Here is a 17,614-nt window from a genome sequence, read left to right as displayed (position 1 = left end):
TCTTCTCGTTTCGTTCACCCGCCCCATGCTACGCTGAAGAAATTTCTCGATATAAATAGTGAAAGTTATAAATAAAGGCGCCGTGTTCAGTAGCTGGCGCACGTGCGCTGCAGTTCTGCCTCGTACCCGGCACCGTGTTAACATTGTTCTATATTTAGCTATGGCGGCGAGATACGAAATACGGACTTCGGATACCCTCGGCAGGTTTGTAAATTTGGGCAACCTTTTCCACTAACCAGTTTTATAAAATATTACTGTCTTTATTTGTGTAAATGGAATATCCCGTCTATCCCACTAGTCCCATAGTCCGTCAGCATACCTACTAAACTGTTGTATATGTATTACTGACTACGCATTAGGAAGGTACATACGCTGGTTTGAAAGGAATGAGATGTTATTTTGTTTACATTGCATTAAGACAGCGCCGGCGAAATGTATGTACACCATACGATTGTTTGTACTCTCCACTAGTGTTCCTACACAATCCTCCCAGTCAAGTCCGTACAGCTTCGCTGATTTCTTATAGTTACTGATAATTTTTGCCAGGGTTTTAGGTCTCGTGGCAATTCCCATAAAATATTTTATAAATTCATTCAAAATTTCATCAAAACCGGTGCAGTGGCGTAGCTCAAAAAGAGCACCTACCTCTAATAGATAAGACTTTCGCATTTAATATCAATACCGGATATTATGTTCATTTTCCTGAAAATAAAATATGATAGATTTTCCATTCACTTTTTTAAGTCAATAGTGTGGTTCTTGTTTCATGAGGGATAGGTCACTACATATTAGTAAATCCCGCTATTTTGTCTGTCTATACCTATAAGGTCTATAATAATATGTATGCGGTAATCACGGAAAGTTGTGGACGGATTTTGTTCCTGTTTGAAATGCTTTAAAGAGGGTTTCCTGAGGTAGGTTCATATCTATAAATGCTACCCGTGCGAAGCCAGGAAAGGTCGGTAGTTAATAATAATATTAATAAAACTAAGTAGATATTTATAATTAGGTAGTTGAGCAAGAGATTTTATACTTTAGGTACCTAGTAGCCGCCAAAGACCTGCGGGCGGGCGAGAAGGTTCTATGGGACGAACCCTTCGTAATTGGACCCAACAGTGACACTTCGCTGGTCTGCTACAACTGCTACCTGCCTCTCATCACCAAGTTTCTGGTCTGCAAGCAGTGTGCGGTAGCGCCTTTGTGCGGCGAGGGATGTCCTCAGCCTCTTACTTACAGTAAGTGTAAAAAAACTGAACCGAACTGGGTCGCCACAGTGCCCACAAATAAAAACTGAACTTCTGCTCAGCTACCTGCTCACAACTTTGCTTGTTGATATAAATTCACTACTATTGTTTTCCACACTTTCGCATAGAGAAAGTAATTTTTTCACGATTGAAACTGGCAATACTGAAAACATTACTAACTACTACAGTAGGAATTTATAATTTGCCCACTTCTACAAGTCGAGTGCAGTGGAATTTAGACACGGAAATTGAATTGTGTCTTGTTTTAAGGTAACTGTTTATTTTGGATTTTCAGATTGGCATTCAAAAACAGAATGTGAATTTTTTAGAACACTCAAACTAACCAAAGGGCTTAATCCGATGGTGATGGTTCAGAATGTAGGCTCTCTTATAGTTCTGCGAGCTCTGCTAAAGAAGACCACAGACCCTCAAGCCTGGCAAGAGTTCATGCAGCTGGAAACACATTTAGAGGAGAGAAAAAATACAAATATATGGGAGTTCTATGAGGGTACTGCAAAGGTATGGCTTATCTTACTATTTGGCTGGCGAAAAGAGTAGGTTAATTTTGAACTTGATTACTAAGACATAAGTTTTAATTGTGGCAAATATACCTAACATATCCTTGCTCCTAATAGGGTAAGTCGAAAAGAGAAACTTTGCTTTGCAGTTCATCGAATCACTGGGTCTACTCGACGACTTACCAGACAAAAACATAGTTCAAAAGATTTGCGCGGCTATCGATGTAAACAGCTTCGACGTCCGCGGCCCGCAAGTACCCGCCATCGGGTGCTCCGAAATACTGCGCGGAGTTTACCTCCAGGCGGCGCTACTGGCGCACGACTGCGTGGGAAACACGCACATGGCTATAAGCGATAACAATCTCCTTGTCTGCCACGCTAGCACAGATATAAAGAAAGGAGATATCATTTACTACAATTATACGGACCCTCTGAAGGTATGAAGTGGTTGGTTACTCTTCTTTCCATTCCGACCACGAGAAACCAACTACATATTTTCACAACGCTTGTAATTTCCTGTCGCTAAAAAAATGTAAACGCTTGTAATTCCTCGGGTAAATGTTTGTAATTGTTAAATTTTTTAAAATGATCTGCATCTTAAATACCGTTATTTCCTGAATTATAAACGAACCTTTAAAAAATATTTCTGTAAACATATTTTGACTCGACTCACAAATTAAAACTTCCCTTTCCGACATTATCCAAAAATATAAATAGTTTTAATTTCAGGGCACAGCTCTCCGACAGCAGCATTTGTTGGTGGGCAAATACTTTAAATGCGCGTGCGCACGCTGCGCCGACTGCACAGAGTTGGGCACGTTCATCAGCTCGGCTATTTGCCCGACGTGTAAGACCGGGTATCTGTCTACCAGTGCGGGAGGAGAATGGATTTGTAACGAGTGCAAGAAAGACTTCGCGCAAGATATCATCGGCCACAGAGTCCAGTGTTGTTCAGATAAACTGGACTTCATAAGTAATGATATTTTTCTTCAAGACAATTAAGATGCAAAATACAACTGTATAAGCATAATTGTCTTATTAGTTAATTTTATAACAATTTTGTTAATACTAATAAGAATTCCTTATTTATAAAAGGAAAGTGATAGTATTATTTTGTTAAAATAAAGACTAGGGAATGTTACTGGGCCCATAACCCAAAGAACCACAAAGACGATACATAAAATTTTACAAATTATTGCAATAGACCTTCCTTCCTTCGTCATACAATAGGATACTTTTTTATTATAAATTATTAACTTGTTTCAGATAAAAAAGATGAGAAAGAATTAGAGGAGTACATACGGAATGTATCGCTAGTGCTCGCTCCCAACCATTACCTGCTGTTGGACGCGAAGCAGCGGCTCGCGGGCGTCCTTCGTGACGTCATCAACAGGGAACCCCACCCCACCAAGAAAGTAATGCGAAGGAAGATAGAGTTATGCAAGGAACTATTGCCGGTCATTGAGAAACTCACGCCCGGCATATCTAGAACTAAAGGTAGTGTGAGAAATTCACTTTCTAATAAAAAAAAATTATATGTTCTAAGCAACAGTATGTTTCCACGATTTCAGCAGTATATATGTGCTATGGACTCGACTTAAACTTCTTTTTGCGAGGTTTCATTTCGGGGGAATATTCACAAATAAAAGTAGCCATGTTTACAGGTAGTTAAACTCATGACTTTTGTCTTCACCAACTTTATCGGCGTTTTAATAAATATTGATTATTTTCAGCTATAACATTGTACGAGTTGCATGCAACTATGGCGCAGTTGGCGAAGAAATTGTTTGATTCACGTGAAATAACTGGATCTGGATACATGGTTGGTATTTACAAATAACTTTTATTCTTGGCTTATTTATGAGAAGTACAGTCCAATCCAATAAAAAGAATATAAAATGACAAATAATCATTTTTTAACGCAGGACGAACTACTACTGGCCGAAAAATATCTCAAAAGTGCTTTGGAGATGCTGTTCATTGAGCCGGGGAATTCGCCTGAGGGAGAACTTTGCGCTAAGGCCCTCGAAGAATACAGAGCCCTCAAGGCTACTATGGGCACAGTCCTCGACGGGTTACACGAGGTCGGAAAAACATATGTCAGTGAAGTAGCAGAGGAGGCGACAGAAACTTGTATTAATTAAATATATCTTTTATAGTAAGGTTTTATTTTAGCCCCATACTATCCGATAAAAGTTGCGATAGGTTTTGTATATCTGTGAACGTTGTTTGAAGCGATTATAGGAGCATCTGCTGGTATATATATTTAAACGGCAAGGGATTAGTTAATGGGTAATAGCGGCACATCATGGGCACATCCCAAGGTTTCGACGTCTCTACCCCTCTACCCCAAATGGCTGAATAAATATTGCCACAAACAAGTTAGAAAAGAGCATACCCACTTCTTCTTTACAAAAGCACTGCAATATGTTGTTAGATATACCTAGTTCAGTAGGTATCTCCTCTTCAGAGGGAAAAATGTAATCGGATTAGCGTGAGGGGGAAAATGAATTGCTCAAAACTTATACCCAGGAAAGGGCAAACACCGATATAGTATCAAGTACAGAAACTATGACAGTAGGTTCTTCTCGAGTCCATCCTTAACGAGAACGAAGGACTAGTATTTCTTTTGCTTGAAGTTATACTTTAGAATAAAATGTTAAATTCGGTTATCAATGTCAAGTCACTCATATCACAAAACTGAACTGACAATGACAGATTTACTATAGAAATGGAAGAAAAATTGTTTGTCGTTTTCGAGTTATTTTATTAAAGTAAAAATAAAATAGAATTTAAAATGAATTGATGTGTGCGGCAAATGAAACCGCAACAAAGTATCTTGAATATTAAATAACTTGAGTTAAGAACTCTATCTCCAACATACCGCTTTTAGTGAGCATTCATTTTGATTTGGGGAGGTAGGTAATTAAGTTACACAAATGCAAATTTCATTAGATGTTTAAATGATATATGACTAATAATAACGTGTTTATAGCCCAGCCATGGCGGATCAATCATCGGTGTTAGCGCTGATAATATTGGCGGTCGGTGTCACTGTGCATTTCTCCTTGCACAAAGTTGAAGAAGGACATGTCGGCGTTTATTATCGGGTAACTTTAATGATTTTTTAATAATAATGCATATTTAATCGATTTTATATTTTAATAGACTTTGATGTATGACTGTGATGTGTGTGTGTTATATGTTGTTTGTTGTTGTAACATATGTTACATATACAAAGTGCATAACTTTGAAAATTTTGTCAAACAAAACATATGTACTTAAAATTACGCCTTTTCCCGGAGAGATAGGTGGAGACTACATTGCCATGATCTCTGTAAACTTCTTTTGCTCCATCCACATTCATAACTCTTCATACAAGTTGGCTGTTCCAGGTAAACTAATGATATGTAATTAATGTGTTTTTTATATTTATCTCTAGGGTGGTGCTCTGCTTCCAGTTACCAGCCAACCTGGTTTCCACATGATGATACCGCTTTTGACTTCATACAAAGCAATTCAGGTAAACATAAAACCAAACTAACTTTTGAAGTAAGTAAGAAGGCCTTTCGTTAATTGATTTTTATTATTTCAGACCACTCTGCAAACAGACGAAGTAAAGAATGTACCTTGTGGTACTAGCGGAGGTGTTATGATATACTTTGAAAGAATTGAAGTTGTCAATAAGTTGGAGCCCCCTAGTGGTAAGTGGTTTCAATCATTATTTCTGTATGAAAATTTATAATCATTATCAAAATAGGGAGATATAAGGTAAGACAGACCTGTTTTATTTCCAATTGTTTTGTCTTTTTTTAGTGTAAAATTATTTATAACTTTCAGTGTTGGACATGGTGCGTAACTTCACAGCTGAGTATGACAAGACACTCATCTTCAATAAGGTTCACCATGAGTTGAACCAGTTCTGCAGTGCCCACACCTTGCATGAGGTCTATATAGATCTCTTTGACCAGATCGATGAAAACTTGAGGACTGTACGTTTTATTTATATAATGCTCTTTTTTTTAAAGCCATTGTTGAACATTCTTAGATGTAAACATCAAAAGTATAGTAGCATAGAACTTGGGTATATCTGACACTCTTGATATTACGAGTAGAAAGATAACATTTTCATGCAACCAATATTTCCTATATCATGCTTCTAGGATTTATAGTAGATAGTACTTTAGGTATATATGGGTAGGTAGGTAGATAGAAGCTACGTGCTTCTATATATTTGAAAAAAAAATGTAACAATGTTTAAAAGCAGGTTTTTCATTTCAGGCTTTACAAAGGGACCTTGACGAAATGGCGCCTGGTCTCAGGGTGCAGGCAGTACGAGTCACCAAACCAAAGATACCAGAAGCAATTCGCAAAAACTATGAACTCATGGAAGCTGAAAAGTCTAAACTTCTTATAGCAGCTCAACATCAAAAAGTGAGAAAATTTATATTAAAACCAAATCATATTTTTTTGTTGAATAACTTCTTACTAAAAATAATTTGTTTTCCACAGGTTGTAGAGAAGGAAGCAGAGACAGCTCGTAGAAAGGCAGTTATTGAAGCTGAGAAGGAAGCACAAGTTGCTAAAATTCAATATGAACAGAAGATAATGGAGAAAGAATCTTTGCAGAAGATAGAACTGATCGAGGACAGCATCCACAAAGCTAAACAAACAACGAAAGCGGAAGCAGACTACTACCACTTGAAGAAACAGGCAGAAGCTAACAAATTATTACTCACAAAAGAGTATTTGGAATTGAAGAAATATGAAGCTCTAAGCCTCAATAATAAAGTATACTTTGGAAGTGACATCCCTAACATGTTCATGCAAGCTACTGTTGGGGACAGTGTACAAAAGACTGTACAGGTTGAATGAGTTATAATCACACTGTCAAAACGTAACCTAGTCATTGAGTAATGTGTTCATGAGTTTTGACATCAAAGTATTTATGAATATAAAGTACATTTGTGCAAATGTCTTGAAGTGTAAATATGTTTGTTTAGGTGAATCGAATGTGGTAATTTAAAGTTATCAACTATTACATGCTTCTTCTGCTAGAATCAAGTGTGATGTAATGACAATCTCATTCTTGACTGATTTTTCACTGATATCTATGGATTTCGAATTTTTGTGATAGCTTTTCCATGTGAAATAAAAAAACAAAAATGAGAAAGAGGCGATTTTATTGAAAATATTAACTTAATAAATTATGGCTTCATTCATTTAGATTTTGTTGAAGGCAGCAATATCTACAGATTGGACAAAATCTTCAAATTCTTGAATTTTTTCTGTGAGCAAGTCAACAGAAACTTTGTCATCTTCAATGACGCACATGATCTGAAGTTTCTTGATGCCATATCCTACTGGGACCAGTTTGGAGGCACCCCATAAGAGGCCGTCCATTTCAATAGTACGCACTAGTTTCTCCATCTCTTTCATGTCTGTCTCATCATCCCAAGGCTTGACATCCAATAATATAGAGGATTTCGCAATAAGGGCTGGTTTCTTGGCTTTTTTGTCAGAATATGCTTTAAGGCGCTCCTCACGAATTCTGGCTGCCTCTGCATCCTGTGAAAGAAGTAAGTATACTGAGTAACCGATGTACTTAATGCTCTTGGAGCCAACCAAGTCAAATCATTGAGTTTTGAGACTAAACAATAAGGTTTAGGTCAATACTGGTGTAGTGTATGTAAAAATTTTGTCATTTAGATTTTTTGATAACAGTTTACTGACTAAAAAAAAATTAGAAGTCTTGTTTTATTGCATAAGATAGAAGCTGGTGAGTTTCACCCAGGACTGGAATATTCTGGTAAGAATATGCAGTCGAACTTTTACTATTCTTGTAAGGATATAACAATGAATAAAGTACAAACCTCTTCCTCATCGCCGGAGCCAAAGAGGTCAACATCATCGTCGTCATCGTCCTTAGCCGGAGGTGCAGCCGCTGTTGGTTTGCCGCCGGCTGCCAGCGGGCTGACGCCTGTGGGCCAAGCTTTGCGTTCGGCGGGTGTGTATGAAGCAATCTGGTTATACCAGCGAAGGGCGTGTGGTAAGCTGGCGGCAGGTGCTTTGCCTACTTGCTCGAATACTTGAACATCGGCTTGAGATGGCACGAAACTGGAAAGAGAATTTCCATATTAACTATAAGCACAAACGTAAACTTGAACTTCACTTTGCTATATTTACACAATTGGACGATAAAGACCGTAACGTTTATCTACAATTTCAGTCAGATAACAAAAAATAGAGGTTATAATGAATGTAGAACATCTGTAAGAGGTTGACGTGGTTAGTCCATTGGCTAAATTGAGTGTTTTAGTAACTTACCCTGAAAGATAACTCCTCTCGGCCAAATATTTGTTCAGATCACTAAGACCCTGAGCAGTTTTAACGTCTCCGATTGCCATTTTGTGTAAAAAAAGATATTCGTTCCAAATGGAAACGCACCACCGGCGGAAAGCGTACGAGAAAGAAGAAAGAGAGAGATATTGAAAAATTGAAGAGAGACAAAAAATGAACGAATGAAACTAGGGATGTCCTTCATACAACATTAACAGATTTAATAAAAAAAGTCAATTTTAACTCCCATGCTAAGGCAATACTAAAAAAATAAGTTATGACATTGACGGTTTAATGTACCTGACCCGTCATTTGACTGATTGTCATCATCCCGAATAAAAATTAGAATTTTGTGGTACGAAATTCCTAAATTTTAGACATAAAAATAAGTCGGTAGTTTATTTAGAATAATTAGACCTTTTGAAACAATCGGTAAAATTGATTCTTATATAAATTTTTCATACTATTTATTAAGGTTAAGTAGTCCAACTTATGTAACAATAACATAAGTTTTTCTTGTAATTTTATATATAAAATTATTTATATTTACGGTATCTGGTTTTATTAAAGTTCTGCGATTATCCGTGTGATAAAGGGCCATGTGCTGTGTTTATTAAGGCGTAGTAAGTGTAACTGCGTTGTTCCTGATTTTGAAACGTTTGCTGCAGAAAATGTTGCGCCAGCCGCTAACCCGGGCGCTCGCGCTTAGCTCTCCGGCGCGTGTGGCTCCAGTGGCTACACGTCGATACGCCGAAGTTGCTGCTCCTCATCCAGATAAAGTAGAGGTGTTCATTGATGACCAACCTGTCTATGTGCCACCAGGCACCACTGTATTGCAGGTAAATTTGTTTCTTTCATTTTTTATCATGAATAACGCATGTAAACATTGAATTTCTAAGTTTACATCTATCACATTTAGGGTCATATCACATCTATAGATAATTTTTGTATAATGTTTTATCAATTGTTCTGTTTTTTATACATATGTCTTTTTTAAACAAAAAAATAGCAAAATTAAAATAAATTATATTGAGTGAGGTGCATTTTTACTGTTTGTCAGTCAAAAAAAACTTCTAATTGACCAATTAGAAGTTTTTTTTGACTGAAATTGAAATAATTTGTTGATCATGTAATTTGTACTATTTAATTAGTAATCAATAGTCTTGTAAATCTTGGGTTAGAAATAAAGAAACAAATGGTTTCTTTTCCTTAAGTAAATAAATGTGAAATAAGGTGTATCAAAACAAAATAATAACTACAAATTTATCAAAACTTATTTTTGTTATTTGTTTTGATAAAGTTGTATGAAAAATTGCAATCTTTCTAATACATACCATCAAATTATAGTTAGAATATTAGTAAATGTTTGGAATATTTGCCAACAGGCAGCAGCTCAAGTTGGAGTGGAAATCCCACGTTTCTGCTACCATGAGAGGTTGGCGGTTGCCGGCAACTGCCGAATGTGTCTGGTTGAAGTAGAGAAGTCTCCTAAGCCTGTAGCCGCCTGTGCCATGCCCGTGATGAAAGGAATGAGGGTTAAGACCAATTCGGATCTTACAAGGAAGGCCAGAGAGGGAGTCATGGAGTTTTTGCTTGTGAATCATCCATTGGACTGTCCTATCTGTGACCAAGGAGGTGAATGCGATCTTCAGGACCAGTCCATGGCATTTGGGTCTGACAAGAGCCGCTTTACTGATATCCATTTCTCTGGGAAAAGGCAAGTATTTTAATGGAATTATTTTAGTAATGGTTTGCAAACCTATATTTTACAGGAACATACATACATAAAATCAACTTTCAGACAGACCGAGTAGTCTTAAAAGACTGAAAGGCCTCATTTAGTCATATGTCATAATGATGGAATTGAGATTGAAATTTATAAAAACTAGTAAATTAAATATGTAATCAGGCAAGGATTTCAACAAATGGAAAGATGTATTCTCTACCTACATATCTACCACTTCTGGGAAGAGGTGTGATTTTAGGTTTCTATTAGTTAATTTACTCATTTTATGTTTACAAAATTACTGAATTAGTTAAGATTAATTTGCAAATTATATTCAAGGATTTGTATGGACAGAGGATTCTTTATATTCAAAATTCAACTTTGAGCAATAATAAAAATTTTCAATTAAACTGAACTGCAGTAATCCAAAATCTTTGTTAAAGAGAGAGATAAAACTGTTTGGTCACAGGGCTGTGGAGGACAAAGATGTGGGACCACTGATTAAGACCATCATGACTCGGTGCATCCACTGCACTCGCTGCATTCGGTTCGCGTCTGAGGTGGCTGGCATTGACGACTTCGGTACCACAGGGAGAGGGACTGATATGCAGGTAAATCAGCCGAAGACCTTGGACGTATATTAAACAGGCATAATTTTAAAGTAAACATACATCCTTTCTTCTTTAGAAAGCAAACGGCAGAATGATTTATCATTCTCTTACTTATGTTAAAAATTTCATGTATGTCTATGAATCAAATATTTGGTAATTTTTTTTTCTCAATCTTTTGTGACACTTGTTTATTTATCTGTTTGCTTTTATCTAAAGGTTGACTGGTAGAGAATTCTATTGGCATTAATTCCACTTATTGTACCTATGAGGCTTAATAAAGTTTAAAATAAATAAATGTGTGATTGCAAAGATTTATTATTTGGATCATCATGTGCATGTATGTTATTGTATGCAGGTGGGGACGTATGTGGAGAAAATGTTCCTGTCTGAGTTGTCCGGGAACATCATCGACCTCTGCCCTGTCGGAGCGCTCACTTCCAAACCATACAGCTTTGCTGCTCGACCCTGGGAGACCAGGAGGGTAAGTTACACAACTATTTTTACTTAGTGTGTATCTTAATCTTAGTTACAGTTTATAAAAAACTAACTTTTACCGCCACCTACACGCGCTCATTTAGCGCCACCACAAAAGAATACAGATTTTTCGCAAATCCCACGGGAACTATAGTTTTTACCGGGATAAAAGTAACCTATGTCCTTTTGCCGACTCTAATATATACGCAATTTTTATTCTGAAATGATAAGATGAACAGGAAATTTCAGTAGATAATACGACACAACAAACAAACTTGCATTCGCATTTATAATGTTAGTTCGGGTAAAAATAACACATAACGCTGTTGAACATACTTTTTGTCAACATTTTATACTGTATGTAATTATTTACCTTTAAACAAAAAATTTTCAGATCGACTCCATCGATGTTTTAGACCCCCTGGGTAGTAACATCGTGGTCGCCACCCGCACCAATGAAGTGTTGCGTATTCTGCCGAGAACTAATGAGGTAACTTACTAATCAGATAAAAGAGACTATCATCATCCTCTTCTTATTCCACAGCTGAATTTGGTACAGCTTTAATTATTCTATTGACATATTTTTATATGTTGATCTCACTGAGAGAAAAGTATATTTTAATTAATTGTATAGGAAAGTGTCATTAAGTTATTGTATTTTATTTTTAGAGCCTTGCCAAAAAGAGGGAAGTTTATCATCTTAGCTGCTAGTAGAATGGCCTGTCTGTTACCAACTTGCAATGTCTCTAAAAATTTCGCATGTCAAATATTGTCTTAAATAGTTACGTTTAATGGAAATGAGCGAGACGCATCATGTTACGTTACAATATTATATCTATCGGAATTTTCGTAAAGATTTCAAAAGGCATATAACGTGTTGACCGTTTCAGGAGATCAACGAGGAATGGCTGTCGGACAAGTCGCGGTTCGCGTGCGACGGCCTGAAGCGGCAGCGGCTGGTGGCGCCGCTGCTGGCCGACAGCCGCGGGAACCTCACGCCCGTGGACTGGGAGGACGCCATCGTGGCCGCCGCCCGGGCGCTCAGGGATTGCCCCTCTGATAAGGTATACCGATACATGTTTGTCGGGCAACGTGTCTGTGAGCGGACCTGCCAGGCGAGTCAGCCTGACTTACCCAAACTTATCATGGTCAAAACGCGCACTCTGGATTCCTCTCCAGATTTGGATCTACTTAATTGGAATAAACACCACGAGGTAGAAGAGTGTTGGATGAGCCTCTAGGGAAGTCATGAAATGGCTGTGATAATTACCCATAGAAGGAACTATTAATGGTGACTGTTAATTTAAGTCAAATGGCGGTCTCATCAAAAATTGTTTTAGAGTAGATAACTAATTTAATTATACTTTTGACATCAATTTTAGTTTTGTTCTGTCTAGTTGTTGGCCGTTGCCGGTGACTTGGCGTGTGCTGAATCACTGGTGGCGCTGAAAGACCTGCTCAACCGGCTGGGCTCGGAGAACACCTGCACAGAGCAGTACTTCCCGCTGGAGGGCTCGGGCATCGACCTCAGATCGTCATACCTGCTCAACACCAAGATTGCCAGTGAGTTACTTTGATTCCCTTACTTGCAGTCTATAGTCTGATATTTTGGCATTCTTGGAGTCTATAGCGCCGTTGCAGGTCTTACTGGTACACGATTTAAAGCAAAACATGTACACTTTACATAATTTAGGATTATTTTTTGAAAAATTAAATTAAAATACGAGTTTAATTTAATTGTTCAAAAAAATATGTTTCGTTTAGTACATCAATATCAATATGTTTTGATTAGTACAAGAAATTGGTTTATAACGTTGAGTTCTTTTTTAAAACAGACGTGGAAGACGCAGACTTCGTCCTCCTGATCGGCACCAACGTCAGGTTCGAGGCGCCGCTGCTGAACGCGCGCATCCGCAAAGCTTTCATTCACAAGGACACCGACGTGGCGCTCGTCGGGCCTCAAGTGGACCTCACCTATGATTACACGGTTAGTTTATATTTAAAACGTTGCCAAATTTTGTTGAGAGAACTGTAAAAAAAGAGTACGAAATAATTTTATTTTAGAGCGTTCAGTCGATGGTTATGTTTGTATGACAAGTAGAAATTTTATTCTTATTTGTTAAGATTATTTTTCCTTTTTATTTTTTGATTTGATCTTCGACCGTAAAATAACGGGACGTGTCGGTCTGCGGCATGCAATCATGCATTAAATAAAAGTCTGTAGCGTTCTTAGCTATGTTTGATGGTTCAAGATGACACTAAATATATTTTAAATAAATACTGGCAGATTATATATTTTGTCACGCAATCCTCAATATAGGTATCAAATAAAAGAATGAACTACTCATATAGTAAAACACTATAAGAAATTTTTAAACAAACAGGTCAGGGTTTTTTGAAATTTAATTTTTTTTTGTAGCATGTCGGCGACTCAGCATCAGTAGTCAAAGACTTGGCCAGCGGTACCTCCTCCCACGCGGTCCTGAAGCGACTGGAGCAGGCCAAGAGGCCCGTCGTCATCCTCGGAGCCGACCAGCTGAAGACGCAGGAGGGAGCCGCTTTATTGGCATATACCCAGGAGTTGGCGCTGAGGCTGCAAGACAAGTTAGAAGACAAGAACTGGAAGGTAGGTCGGTAGACCGCAATTTGAAAACAATGTTAGTTCTATCTTTTATAACTAAAGAAGTATTTAAAACCAGAATTTGGTTAGTCTAGAAGAAGCCGTTTTTCGTACTATTACCTTATAATACGTATTACCCATAATAAAATACCAAGCGCACAATCGATAGTGTTTCGATAGACTATAGAAAGTTCGGTAGCACTAGCATTAACTTAAATTCAATGTTGCGCCGCCGTTTCTATACTTAGAAATAATTACTTATTGCAGGTTTTGAACGTGCTGCAACGTACAGCGTCTCAGGTGGCTGCCCTGGACATCGGGTACAAGCCAGGCGTAGGAGAGTTGCTCCAGGCCGGACCAAAAGTGGTGTATCTCCTGGGGGCTGATGCTGGAGTCGTCACCAGGGAGCAACTACCCAAAGACGCCTTCGTTATCTATCAAGGTAGAGTAAAAACTTTTTGGTGGCAGGTGTGGCATGTGTATTACTTACGATGTATGGTAGTACAAATCAGGTGTGAGGGAACTGCTGCTGGTCGGTCCCCACGTGGTGTATTTGTTGGGGGTTGATGCTAGAGTAGTCTCTGGAAACAGCTGCCCAAAGACCCCTTCGTCGACTACCAAGGTAAAATACAAAATGTTTGGTGACAGGTGTGGGATGTGCCATAGAATTGACACATAGTGGTGTATCTACTGGAGGCTTACGCTGGGATCGTTATCTGGGGACAGCTGCACAAAGACGCCTTCATCATTGCCCAAGGTAAGGTACAAACTGTGGAAGAGCTGCTCCAGGCCGGATCCAAAGTGGTGTTTCTTTTGCACTGGTATTGTGACCAGGCAAATAGCTGCCCAAAAACACCTTTTAAATATAAATTGTTGCGCTTACTAACAATTCAGCTGTTCAATCTGCATATTCTGGTAATTATGATCTCATCGTATTTAACCCCCAGTTATCAAGTAGATACTCTGAAGATCATAAAATTTTAGCATTCATGCAATAATATGTTGAACTGATTTGTGTGGTTTGAATCTTCTAAGTAGGTTTATGTGTTTTTGATTTCCCGGATTTGCTGAAGAGTAGAAACTTATTATAGAATATTTTTTAGTCTACGTTTGTTCCTGATATTACGAGAATATAATTGTAGTGTTTAGTTAGAATTTTTTGGGTTTACAATTAAAACTGAAAATAAAGTAAGTATGTCGTCAGGCCACCACGGCGACGCGGGCGCGGCGATGGCGGACGTGGTGCTGCCGGGCGCGGCGTACACGGAGAAGCGCGCCACGTACGTGAACGCGGAGGGCCGCGCGCAGCAGACGCTGCCGGCCGTCACGCCGCCGGGGAAGGCGCGCGACGACTGGAAGATCATCAGGTGGGTATTCGATATTTGAACGCGTGTTTTTTTTTTCAACATGTGGTATTTTATTTTATAAGCAGCCTAAGTTTGTTCAGGGGCTGTAGTTTCCAGTAAACTGAGTTCAGTATATACGTACATATAATGTATTATTAGTGATTGGACTATTGTTCAATTTTAGAACTGGACACCTATAAAAATAAAACAATATCAAATAATGTAAAAAATAAACGCATTCTTAATAGGTAGTAGGTGATCTTTGGAATATAGTATGACTTTAACTTTCGATTGAACAATTCTCTTCACTTTTTCTTGCTCACTCATACATACATATGTGTTATAAGTCAAAGCATTGTATGTTTTCGAAGTAACGAATTCATTTAAAAATAGGTCAGAAACAAACTTTTTGTTTGAAAACAATCTTGTATTCTTATCAAATCTTAAATATTCCAGAGCGCTATCAGAAGTGATAGGCGCACGGCTCCCGTACGACAACCTGGATGAGATCCGCGACCGCCTCGGAGAGATCAGCCCCGCGCTCGTCTGCTTGGGGGACGTCCAGAACAACAACTACTTCGCACAGGCCCGGGCCTTGGCTAAGGTAACATAATATATAGGCCCCTTATGGAGCTAGAGCCACCAATCTCTTAAAGACTGAAAGGCCATGTTCAGTTGTATGGCTATGATGGAAGTGGGATTCAAATAGTGACAGATTAAAGATAATTTATTTATCAAAACACGATTGCTAGCCCATCGTCTATAAGAAAAATTCTAAGTTTAAAAGCTTGCCATTGATTGACTTTTACAGTCTGCATTAGAAGAGAAGCAGATGGCACACATACTATGTTTTTTCTACGGTACCAGCATGGAAGCTAGATGAATGTGTTCCTATTCCCTTAGTTGCCTTTTATGTCATCCGTGAAAAAGAGATTGAGCGGAGCGTTCCCATTTTAGAATTCTGGGAACCAAACGGCACTATTTTCATATATGATATTTTTCTCTTCCAGAGTGTACAGAAGCCCGTATCTGGTAAACTGGACGTGCAGCTGAAGACCCTGGCAGACTACTTCATGACGGACGCCATCAGCCGCGCATCGCCCACGATGGCCAAATGCGTACAGGCCGTACACAAGCAGAAACAATCGCCCTACTAGATGATACCATGCGCGTACACGAATTTAAAAGAAAGCATTTTTGAATTTGATAGACAAACTCCTTTCGAACGTTTTTGAATTCAATTGGTTAAACATTTTTTATTTCGGGTAATTTTCGATATAATTTAGAAATGGAACGTTTTGTAGAACGATTCGTGTACATTGTTTACGCGTTTAGTTATTAGGGATATTCCTGATATTTGCCGATTTAGTGATAAAGATTTTGTTTTTATTTTCATTGCTCCATCCAACTTTTTCTTAATTTTAGTACAAAGACATCAGTTTTATTATATTTTTAGCACTGAATCGGCAAAGTCGGCCGCTTAGGATAATTAATAAATTTATATTTCGCCTTTCTGCAATCATTTTTACGAAGGAAATACTACAGAAATGCACCAATGTAGTTGAATGTGTCTCATACTGCCTCATGTATGAGTACTCAACTGGCATAGACTGCATGTACATTGTGATTTAAAGCTATTTATTTTGTTATTTAATGGATAAGAATAAAGTGTGTAACTCTCTTTCTCTTTGAAATTTTGTCATCCCTTAAAATAAAATAAATATTATTAACATGTTATATCTAATCTATTTAATGAAACCGGAACGTATTTGAACGGATGCAATGTAAGATCAAAGTTTTGTATATAGAAAATTGTAGTATAAAATATACGTAGTATAATGATTGTCGAGACTGGAATTTTATTTAATACACAAATACCTTATCACATCATAAAAAATACATATATAAATCAGGAAAATTAAAAAAAGATCAAATATAATTTAATAGTTTTTCACGGGCAGTGTTGCTGCATCCAAATTGTTTAATCTTCTGTATTCCTGAAAATAAAAATAAAACGATAATGGAATGGAATACATGTACACCTTTTGGGTACATATTATTTATTACATATCATGTCTGTCTGTCGGAGACACGTGACGTCACACCTTACCCATCTGCTTATGGGGTAGACAGTACCTAAATAGTCTCGTATGAATCTTAGGCCACGCATTTGTATGTCTTAATTGGATTGACATTATAATGACAGGTTGCTAGCTCGTTGCTTAAAAGAAGATTCACTAGTTTTCCTATAAGTTTGAATTAATCGAAATTTACAGTCTATTGGTAATATAAAAATTGGTCGTATCATACCAAAACCAAATGTTAAAAAAGTAAATTGACTCACATCAACGACTTTTTTCGCCATCGCCTTATATTTGCATTCAGCCAGCGTGCGTTCTGCTTGCTCCGCGAACTGCGCGTGGGCACCGCTCAGTCCGCTCCACGGCGACGGCTCCTTCTCACGCTGTCTCAGGTCCGCCACCAGTTTCTTGTGTGGCGACAGGAATGTGACCTCCTTTTTGATGGGGTTTGGTTCTGGTTGGTCAGAAATAGTTTAGGTGTTGAGACTAGAGACCTCATCTTGCCGTCGTAATCGTAAGGCAAATTGGGGTCAAACGCATTTTAATCCAATATTAATAATGCGTCAGTAAGTTTGTTTGTAACGTTTTCAGGTTTAAACTATTACACTTATCTCCATGAAATATTGCATACACATTATCATTATTGTCACAAAAT

The 17,614-nt window shown here is 38.0% G+C and overlaps 4 protein-coding genes across 6 annotated transcripts; 3 read left to right on the top strand and 1 right to left on the bottom strand.

The window, feature by feature from the left end:
- Nucleotides 1-96: 96 nt before the first annotated feature.
- LOC106134228 (uncharacterized) lies at nucleotides 97-3,906 on the top strand. The gene is made up of 8 exons (XM_013334223.2): nucleotides 97-204; nucleotides 1,039-1,235; nucleotides 1,540-1,763; nucleotides 1,912-2,199; nucleotides 2,492-2,735; nucleotides 3,029-3,259; nucleotides 3,496-3,584; nucleotides 3,688-3,906. The coding sequence occupies exons 1-8, from the start codon at nucleotides 161-163 to the stop codon at nucleotides 3,904-3,906; spliced, it is 1,536 nt and encodes a 511-aa protein (XP_013189677.2). The 5' UTR covers nucleotides 97-160.
- Nucleotides 3,907-4,468: 562 nt separating this feature from the next.
- On the top strand, nucleotides 4,469-6,935 carry LOC106134305 (erlin-2). The gene is made up of 7 exons (XM_013334317.2): nucleotides 4,469-4,680; nucleotides 4,758-4,872; nucleotides 5,205-5,285; nucleotides 5,358-5,466; nucleotides 5,603-5,754; nucleotides 6,044-6,196; nucleotides 6,275-6,935. Exons 2-7 carry the CDS (start codon nucleotides 4,765-4,767, stop codon nucleotides 6,635-6,637), a joined length of 966 nt encoding a protein of 321 aa, XP_013189771.1. The 5' UTR covers nucleotides 4,469-4,680; nucleotides 4,758-4,764; the 3' UTR covers nucleotides 6,638-6,935.
- On the bottom strand, nucleotides 6,929-8,250 carry LOC106134306 (elongation factor 1-beta'). The gene is made up of 3 exons (XM_013334318.2): nucleotides 8,090-8,250; nucleotides 7,636-7,879; nucleotides 6,929-7,330 (listed from the first exon to the last, which is right to left on the bottom strand). Exons 1-3 carry the CDS (start codon nucleotides 8,167-8,169, stop codon nucleotides 6,986-6,988), a joined length of 669 nt encoding a protein of 222 aa, XP_013189772.1. The 5' UTR covers nucleotides 8,170-8,250; the 3' UTR covers nucleotides 6,929-6,985.
- Nucleotides 8,251-8,313: 63 nt separating this feature from the next.
- On the top strand, nucleotides 8,314-16,727 carry LOC106134304 (NADH-ubiquinone oxidoreductase 75 kDa subunit, mitochondrial). Of its 3 annotated transcripts, none has more exons than XM_013334315.2 (14): nucleotides 8,314-8,456; nucleotides 8,770-8,940; nucleotides 9,487-9,818; nucleotides 10,297-10,438; nucleotides 10,794-10,919; nucleotides 11,307-11,402; nucleotides 11,803-11,976; nucleotides 12,310-12,475; nucleotides 12,748-12,899; nucleotides 13,332-13,538; nucleotides 13,800-13,974; nucleotides 14,737-14,899; nucleotides 15,335-15,482; nucleotides 15,889-16,727. In XM_013334315.2, the coding sequence occupies exons 2-14, from the start codon at nucleotides 8,773-8,775 to the stop codon at nucleotides 16,033-16,035; spliced, it is 2,196 nt and encodes a 731-aa protein (XP_013189769.1). In that variant the 5' UTR covers nucleotides 8,314-8,456; nucleotides 8,770-8,772; the 3' UTR covers nucleotides 16,036-16,727. The 3 variants fall into 3 exon arrangements, with proteins under 3 accessions (XP_013189769.1, XP_013189770.1, XP_060804736.1); XM_013334316.2 differs by having other exon boundaries at nucleotides 8,398-8,533; XM_060948753.1 differs by lacking the exon at nucleotides 8,314-8,456 and adding an exon at nucleotides 8,553-8,576.
- Nucleotides 16,728-17,614: the final 887 nt, after the last annotated feature.

The sequence above is a fragment of the Amyelois transitella genome, chromosome 17, assembly GCF_032362555.1.
Source record: "Amyelois transitella isolate CPQ chromosome 17, ilAmyTran1.1, whole genome shotgun sequence".
NCBI classification, from domain to species: domain Eukaryota; kingdom Metazoa; phylum Arthropoda; class Insecta; order Lepidoptera; family Pyralidae; genus Amyelois; species Amyelois transitella.
This window is presented reverse-complemented; position numbering and strand designations above follow the sequence as displayed.

Excerpts from the sequence above, each read along its gene's own strand:
- LOC106134304 (XM_013334315.2), top strand. The coding sequence starts at position 8,773 with ATGTTGCGCCAGCCGCTAACCCGGGCGCTCGCGCTTAGCTCTCCGGCG. Across the intron at positions 11,403-11,802 it reads TTCTGCCGAGAACTAATGAG|GAGATCAACGAGGAATGGCT; the intron begins GTAACTTACTAA and ends TGACCGTTTCAG. Across the intron at positions 13,975-14,736 it reads CGCCTTCGTTATCTATCAAG|GCCACCACGGCGACGCGGGC; the intron begins GTAGAGTAAAAA and ends GTATGTCGTCAG.
- LOC106134228 (XM_013334223.2), top strand. The coding sequence starts at position 161 with ATGGCGGCGAGATACGAAATACGGACTTCGGATACCCTCGGCAG. Across the intron at positions 1,764-1,911 it reads TCTATGAGGGTACTGCAAAG|TTCATCGAATCACTGGGTCT; the intron begins GTATGGCTTATC and ends TTTGCTTTGCAG. Across the intron at positions 3,585-3,687 it reads TAACTGGATCTGGATACATG|GACGAACTACTACTGGCCGA; the intron begins GTTGGTATTTAC and ends TTTTTAACGCAG.
- LOC106134306 (XM_013334318.2), bottom strand. The coding sequence starts at position 8,169 with ATGGCAATCGGAGACGTTAAAACTGCTCAGGGTCTTAGTGATCTGAAC. Across the intron at positions 7,880-8,089 it reads GAGAGGAGTTATCTTTCAGG|TTTCGTGCCATCTCAAGCCG; the intron begins GTAAGTTACTAA and ends TTCTCTTTCCAG. Across the intron at positions 7,331-7,635 it reads GCTCCGGCGATGAGGAAGAG|GATGCAGAGGCAGCCAGAAT; the intron begins GTTTGTACTTTA and ends CTTCTTTCACAG.
- LOC106134305 (XM_013334317.2), top strand. The coding sequence starts at position 4,765 with ATGGCGGATCAATCATCGGTGTTAGCGCTGATAATATTGGCGGTCGGT. Across the intron at positions 4,873-5,204 it reads ATGTCGGCGTTTATTATCGG|GGTGGTGCTCTGCTTCCAGT; the intron begins GTAACTTTAATG and ends ATTTATCTCTAG. Across the intron at positions 5,286-5,357 it reads CTTCATACAAAGCAATTCAG|ACCACTCTGCAAACAGACGA; the intron begins GTAAACATAAAA and ends TTATTATTTCAG.